At 47.0% G+C, this 7,846-nt stretch overlaps 1 protein-coding gene across 6 annotated transcripts; it reads left to right on the forward strand.

Annotated features, from left to right (window-relative positions):
- The first annotated feature begins 615 nt into the window (after positions 1–615).
- Positions 616–3,806, forward strand: LOC120652911 (serine/arginine-rich splicing factor SR45a-like). Of its 6 annotated transcripts, none has more exons than XM_039930858.1 (8): positions 616–774; positions 1,847–1,869; positions 1,982–2,017; positions 2,147–2,258; positions 2,361–2,510; positions 2,632–2,722; positions 2,842–2,905; positions 3,035–3,806. In XM_039930858.1, exons 2-6 carry the CDS (start codon positions 1,847–1,849, stop codon positions 2,653–2,655), a joined length of 345 nt encoding a protein of 114 aa, XP_039786792.1. In that variant the 5' UTR covers positions 616–774; the 3' UTR covers positions 2,656–2,722; positions 2,842–2,905; positions 3,035–3,806. The 6 variants fall into 6 exon arrangements, with proteins under 6 accessions (XP_039786792.1, XP_039786791.1, XP_039786787.1 ...); XM_039930856.1 differs by having other exon boundaries at positions 619–774; positions 1,958–2,017; XM_039930857.1 differs by having other exon boundaries at positions 2,632–2,905.
- Positions 3,807–7,846: the final 4,040 nt, after the last annotated feature.

Genomic DNA, 7,846 nt, shown 5'->3' on the forward strand with positions numbered 1-7,846 from the left:
TTCTAATTATTAACATTTCACACACAACTGCATTCCTCACATTTCATTTTAAAAAAATATTTGCATAAATTTCACTTAGCCAAAGAGTCGATACAAAGTCGAATCACTTCACAAAATGATGCAGACTTTTTCCATTTCCTCCTAGAATAAAATTAAAGCGATCCTACCATACCAATTACGATTCCTCTTTTTATCAGTTTCATCAACTTGAATTTTTTATATGTACTTCAATTTTAGTATTTAAGCATATCTTATATACAATCATGACATATATCTCCAATGTTAAAATTGACTATAACTTCATATCTCCATTTTTTCAATACACGCAACTTCAATATTTTTATCCACAAATCCCGCAGCAACGCGCGGGGTATTCAACTAGTGTTGACTGGGCCTTGAGTCAGGTCTCAAATGGGCCAGAAAAACACCTAAAAGGTAGCCCTATCGGAAATGGAGATGTAATTAAAAATAGCTATGAAAAAGGAAAAACTGATGGCGCGAAGCGGCGCCATGTGTAAATGGGATGGTGGCGTGGACGCGTGGTGCGTGCGCCCAGCCGATTCAACCGGCTTTAAGAAGAGCTTCGCGTCCGCCCCATCCAGAACCTTCCCCGGCGCCCCCCTGGCCACCTCTATTTAATCACGCGCACAAGGAGCGCCGGGAAGGAATGCCCAATCCCAAGGCAGTACCATAACCGACGCGAGAGTCGAGACGCGAGAGAAGAGAGGGGAGCGAGAAGGCTTCGCCGGGGCAGGATCGTTGCGGCCACGAAAGGTACCTCTTCCGATTTGTTTATGTTTTATCAGTTATTACTCAAAACGATGCTCGTGTGATGCGAATTTGCGATTGTGAGGCGAATTTCTTTAGTGTCTGGCTTTATTATTTTAGCCATGTAGCGCGTGCCTTTTAAATGCCACTAAAATGTTTGTGTTCCCTTTCGTAGTGATGTATTCGTGACATACCCATGTTCTGCCATCTTATACTTTGATGATTGCTATTACGATTTACGAGTGAAGGTTCATCACATGAGATAGGGATATATGTAGTATTTAGAGTTAGAGGTTGATTGATCTCACTCTGGTGTTTGTTTGAATTTGAAAACGCACCAGATTTATGTGATGAAGGTAACTAAACAAAGGATCACCAGCTGTGGCATTTTTTTTATTTCTTTTGGCGCAGTAGAACCTATGTTTGGATTGTGGGTTTTCTTTGTTAATATGTTGAATATTTTAATGAGAAAAAAGCTGATACTAGGGCACCAAATGTATTTTGGAGCCTTGGAGGGCTATAAATTTCCAGGGAGAATAAATGTTTAAATAAATGCAAATGCCACACACCATTCATTACTATGTTTACCTAACCAATGGTTATTTTCGATTTTGAATGGAAATTGGCAGAACAAAATTTAAAAATTGTACCAGGAGCTAATTCTGGATGTTAGGGTGCATTAGTTTTTATTATATGCATATATGTGGTGGACTTGCATTGGTATTGGAAGTCAAATGAATGAGACTTGGACACGGGTAGGACAAGGGGATTAAAAGGAAATAAACAATTTCCATTACGAAAAAAATAGAAGTGGAACAAGGTGGTAGTTCAGACTTAAATTCTTGTTCATGACTCCTGTTACATCATGTAGCTGCATGAGAATGTTATTTCATTAGAAATATCTGTGCTAATCATATTATACAATTTCTGTCTGTAAGCTTTTGTGTATGTTATGCAGTCATACTGTGCTTCAAAAGGTCATTCAGTATTCATTTCATATATGTTGTCGTCTATTAGCCTGAATACTTGAATTCTCATTGTGGATGTTAATATATTTATTGGTATCTTTGTCTTGCAGATGTCTTACTCAAGAGGATCGAGGTAGGCATTATTTTAAAAGCTATAGCATTGTTTCCATTTGCCTAAAAACCCTCTTGCTCAGTGTTGTGATTTTTTTTTTGGGTGGAAGGTATGAATCTCGCTCACCTTACAGGAGAAGCAGCTATTCAAGGTACAGAAGTCGCTCTAGGTATGTCCTTATCCTCGGACTTGTTAATGTGTTTTCTGCTATGTCCTAAGTTTAGAGTCTAGACATCAGTCATCAGACAATCTATGTTGCTTGTAACTTGGATATCTGGTATTCATGTAAATTATTTAGGAGTGTGGACTCAAGTGATGCTGAAAACCCTGGGAACAACCTGTATGTGACTGGTCTATCAGCTCGTGTAACTGACCGAGATCTGGAGAAGCACTTTTCTACTGAGGGAGAGGTAGCCTTTATAGAAAAATATCTGCATCTTTAAAGTGTTATTTCTGAGAAATTTCAGTACAATTGTTTCAACGATCCATTTATCTTACTGATTGTGCTATAGCTGATTGATGTGAGCGTTGTGCAAGATCCTTGGACAAGGGAATCACGAGGGTTTGGTTTTGTTACCATGGCTACTGTTAAGGAGGCAGATCGCTGCATCAAATATCTGGACCGTTCTGTTTTGGAAGGTCGTGTCATAACTGTTGAAAAGGTAAATTCAGAATATTGCTTACGTGTGAACTTCAATATTTTTAAGTTCTCTACAGACTGATATTTATATCTCTGATTAGTCTTCTAAGCTGAACTTTTGAGTGTTCTTCTGTTCGTTGAAGATTTTGTTGACAGCAACAGGGTAGATGTTGGTAGCTGCTCTGCAACAAACTCATACAACCTAACACCAAATCATGCCACCTCAACCAAAGGGTTGTATGCCCTACATTTTATATTTTTGTATTAAATGTTTTATTCAGATTCTCAACAATCGATCCCTCTTGCTTTTTTAATGTCAAAGACACTTTCTTATCCAGTCCCCTATCGCACAGGCAAAAAGAAGACGAGGTAGAACGCCAACACCTGGGAAGTATCTTGGTACAAAATCATCACGAGGTAAGTGGTCATGAACTAATCACCTACTATCTTCGGATAACTTTGCTGCCATTTCTTTTCAGAACAATAGGCATTGTTAGTTTCTCTTGATAATAAATTTTTGACATTTTTATTATATGGTGACACCAGGACGGAGGTATTCGCCAAGCTACTCACCTGTTCGGTGGGACCGTTACAGTTCAAGATATTCACCTGATTGTGAATGGTCTTATTCTCCTTATAGTAGACGCCGATCGTACTCCCCCTATGACAGGCGAAGGTCGCGCTCCCCCTACGACAGACGGAGATCATACTCCCCCTATGATCGCCGCTGGTCATACTCGCCTTACTACAGCAGCCGGCACCGTTCAAGGTCTCCATATCGCTACAGGAGACGTAGGTCACCTTCCTATGACCGATCCGCTTCACCCTACAGGCGCAGATATAGATCTGTCTCCAGGTCACCTAGTGCTTCTCCAAGAGCCAGAGGCCGGAGCTATTCCCGCAGTTTATCATCACAGAGAAGCTACTCTCGAAGCTGCTCCCCAGTGTCTGAAAGATCAGCGAGCTACTCTCCAAAGAAAGGGCGTAGTAGAAAGGAACGCTCACGCAGCAGATCTTCCGGCAAGAGGCGTCGTTCAAGGGAAAGCTATTCTCACAGCCGCAGTTCGTGCTCTAGGTCTGTCTCTAGGGAGCGCTCAGCTTGAGCTGCCGGCCTGTGTCCTAGTCTCCATGTCCTTGGTAAAGAATAAGACGCGACCTGTATTCATGGGAGCTGATGTCTGTTAAACGTCTATATGTGGGTATTCTGAAGTCTGAACTTTGAGCAGCGTGGGATTTGTGTATTCTAATGTATTCTGTTTACTTTGTATGAGATCCTGCTACATTTCAGATATGTTATTGAATTAGTTGGTCTTGGTTAGTGCTAATTTCGGTAATTTAGTTACCGAATATGACGTAATGCATACTTGGTGAAAGCGCCTTATCAAAGCAGAAGGTTTGGTTCCTTAGTTAGGCCTAGGTAACCTGGATGCATACGATCGTGGTAGGGGCGATGGTAGCCACAGTGCCACACTGATTGGATCTTTTCAAGTTTCATGCGGACCGTCTCCGTTAGAACTGATTCATCTCTGTTCGTCAGTCCTTATCAATGGAGGTATCACGGGCATCCACACAATTCAACATCATCCTCAAAATTTCACCCAGAACACTGGCACAGTTCTTCCAAGCGGAGACGGCAAAGAGGCTGTTTAGTTCCCACCCCGTAAACGCAAAAAAAAAATCATATCAAATGTTTCGACACATGCATGGAGTACTAAATGAAGTCTATTTATAAAACTTTTTGTATGAATGTGCTGTAAATAGCGAGACGAATCTAATGATGCTAATTAATTCATGATTAATCAATAATTAGAAAAAAAACGTCACATCAAATGTTTCGACACATGCATTAGATTCGTCTCGCGATTTACAACCCATCTGTGCAAAAAGTTTTTTAAATAGACTTCATTTAGAACTTCAAATTAGTAAGATTCCATCGCAAATTTTTTTTTACAAAACATCTAAACACGGCCAAAATCCCACCACGTGCCACAGAATTTGAAAATAAGTACCCTGCACCGCAGACTTTCCGGTCGGTGGCTGGAAAATTTCTCCATTCTTTTCTGAGAATTTCACTAACTGAGTGTTAAACTTCAGATACTAAGGGGATGTCGGCTCACATAAAAAAAACATGGTGATATTCAAGTGTTTTACATGTTATTCATTCTTCCGTTTATGTTCCATCCATATGCTTTAACTCACATGTGAGAAGAAGAGTTTTGGTGTCCAAGGGATGGTTTGGTGGAGGTTTTACTGGCTTCAGTTTCGACTGTTTTGCTCAAGGTACCGTAGCGTGAAGATGTTTTGGAAGAGCTTTTTTTCTTCACCGGCTTCGACTTCACCGGTGAAACCATTTTGGAAGAGCTTCCCCATATGGCCCACCCCTAACTATCTATTACCCCTTCATACAAGAGCGCTCTTGTAGAATGAAAGAAAAAAAAATAAAGGAGGCGCAGAACATAAAGCTTGTTACTTGTAAGTTGTCACAAGACACCACGTTGAGACAGTTCAACCTCAAGTATTTCTCGTTTCATTTGCTTATTGAAACGTTGTTAAGGCGTCTATAAAAAGCTATTAGGAATTATATTAACTTATAACTGTCCAACCAAAGGAATCGCCTTTCTAACTTCTCTTCCTCTTCAAGTCTTCATCGCCTTGGAAGGGAAAAAAATATATTCTCTTTCTCTTGAGAGAGGAAACTACCTTCAAGCCAAACACAGCACATAGCAGCTTGCAGGCTCCTGAGAAATCAAACTAAACATGTGGATGCATGACTCGATAGAGTTTATTGGGCAATATAATCACGCGATACATATCAAAATTAAGACGAAGGAAAACAATCCTGCTTCCCTGATCACTACTACATTCATGCCCTTCTAAGAACATTCAGTCCGGCGAAAATGAGTATGATGTCATTTCCTTCACCTCCTAAAACATGTATGTGTCGGTACCCTGTAGCAGGCATACCCACTCTTACTGCAGCAAGATAGGACTCGCGTAGTCATCCATAACTACGCCCTAAGGGGCGGAGCAGCCGGGTCCCAGGGGGTCACGCTCTTACCGCGTCCGTCCGAACCTCCCACGCGCGTAGAACCAATATACCGCCGGGGCGGGGTCCGGGGGTGCCACGTGTCCCGCAGGCGCACTCGCCCACTCACCGCATTCAATGCGGGTGGTTGAGGCGTGCTCTGCCGCCGCGGCACGCGGGGCAGCTTTTGTCAGGCCTCACTGTAGACCGCATATTACCGAGGTACACAGTGCAGCCGCATGCGCCGCATCCGCGCAGAGCCCGTTTGCCGCATTAAATGGATACGACGGCACGGCACCCTTTCATCATACCGCCTACGCCACAAGCTACACGACCCGTTCAGCTACGCGGCAGGCTACGCCGCAAGCTACGCCCTACCGCCGTTTCGACAAGACAGGGCATGGCTATGCCGGACGGAAGATTCCCACGGGCAGAGCAAGGAAATCCAGGAATGAGATCTCCGTCGCCTGCAACACCATAATGTCTGTACAGTATGTTGTTTTATACAACATCGTTGGGCCCACCTGTCGGGGACTCAACGGCCATGTACGAGCCTCCCTTGAGATATAAAAGGAAGGCGCTCGCTGCACACTCAGGGGGGAGACTCTCTGGACACTCTCACAACACAAGCTCGGATTCACTCCGAACAATCTCGTTCTCAACCTCTTGAGAGCAAAAGCAATACAACACAGTGGACGTAGGGTATTACGCTCCGGCGGCCCGAACCACTCTAAACCTGCTGTGTTCATCGTGTTCTTGCATCTAGATTGGGCTAATCCTAGCTACCCCTGAGTACTCACCCTCTGGGTTTAGGCGGGTGCACTACGCCACCCGGCTGTGGGTTTGCACACCACGACATTTGGCGCGCCAGGTAGGGGCACTTTAGCTAGTTTTAGTTCATCTCTTGCTCTTCTCCATGGTTCGGGTGGTTGAGCACTCCCACCACGACGACGACGTGGAGATGACGGAGGGTGTGGCTTCATCCGCGCCACGCGCCTCTCGCCTTCCTGTGCCAGGGGCAACCGTGCCCGTGGAGCAGCCACCGTCGGCAGCGGCACGCGCTGCACGTCGGCGAGAGTCAGGGCGCTCGTCAAGGGCCCCCTGACAAGCTGCGAGCGGCGGAGCGCTGGCAGCAGCTAGGGAGTTGCTTCGCAACCCTCCGGCTGCCGCAGCCTCGCCAGACGCCCTGAGGTAGTGGCGGGACGACGTTGACCGTCTCCTCCATCTGGCTCAGGCCTCCCCCAGTTCTGCAAGGACTGGGCAACGACCTCCGCCTGGCAATGCGGTGTCACCCTACCACCAACGCCAGGGCGGTGCGTCGGCGTCAGTGCGCTCCCCCACGGTGAGGGGTGCGTGAACAGAAGGCCTGCGGGCGGAGCTCAACCGCAGGCGCGCGGGTGAGGACGCCCGCATCTCCGTGGAAAGGGCGCGAGAATGCCGCCTCAACATCGAGGGCCGCAACCTCAACGCCGACTTGGATGCAGCGGCACCCAAGCCTCCGGGAAACGCCCGGATACAGGCGGGCACCCCGGTGGCTGGGGTGGGTTGCGCTGCGCTGGCGGATCACCTCCGCGTCGTGGCATGGCCGTCCAAGTTCCGCCCGCACCTGCCGGAGAAGTACGACGGTACCACTAATCCGTCGGAATTTCTGCAGGTGTACGTTACCGCCATCACAATAGCTGGTGGCAACGACGCTGTCATGGCGAGCTGCTTTCATGTAGCCTTGACTGGGCCAGCCCGGACTTGGCTCATGAACCTCACTCCTGGGACGATTCAGTCCTGGGAGGAGCTCTGTGCGAGGTTCACTGCGAACTTCGCCAGTGCGTACCAGCAGCATGGTGTGGAGGCTCACCTCCACGCCGTGAGGCAGAAACCCGGAGAGACGCTCCGGGCATTCATCTCGCGCTTCACCAAGATACGGGGTACCATTCCTCGTATCTCTGACGCATCTATCATTACTGCTTTCCGTTAGGGGGTACGTGGTGAGAAGATGCTCGAGAAACTGGCGACGCACGAGGTGGAAAGCATTACTACGATTTTCTCCCTGGCTGACAAGTGTGCCAGGGCCGCTGAGGGCCGCGCATGGCACTCAGCCCCCCAAGACGGAGACGCCAAGGCTGGTGGCTCCGGAGCTACCGTCCAGGGCTGTGTCAAGAAAAAGAAGAACAAGAACTGGGGTCGCGGGGAGCCACAAGCCAGCGATCCGGTCGCTGCAGCAGCGGCACCAGCTGCTGCGGCAGCGGCTGGGGGCCAGAATGCGCATGGCAAGCGTCCGCGCCCGCAAGGTGGCAACGGAGGTTCATGCCCAATTCATCCCACCGCTCGCCACAGCG

The sequence above is a fragment of the Panicum virgatum genome, chromosome 9K (genome assembly GCF_016808335.1).
Source record: "Panicum virgatum strain AP13 chromosome 9K, P.virgatum_v5, whole genome shotgun sequence".
NCBI classification, from domain to species: Eukaryota; Viridiplantae; Streptophyta; class Magnoliopsida; order Poales; family Poaceae; genus Panicum; species Panicum virgatum.

Coding starts and splice junctions, on each gene's coding strand:
- LOC120652911 (XM_039930852.1), top strand. CDS start 1,847: ATGTCTTACTCAAGAGGATCGAG. Junction 1,870..1,957: donor TCTTACTCAAGAGGATCGAG/GTAGGCATTATT, acceptor TTTGGGTGGAAG/GTATGAATCTCGCTCACCTT. Junction 2,259..2,360: donor ACTTTTCTACTGAGGGAGAG/GTAGCCTTTATA, acceptor ATTGTGCTATAG/CTGATTGATGTGAGCGTTGT.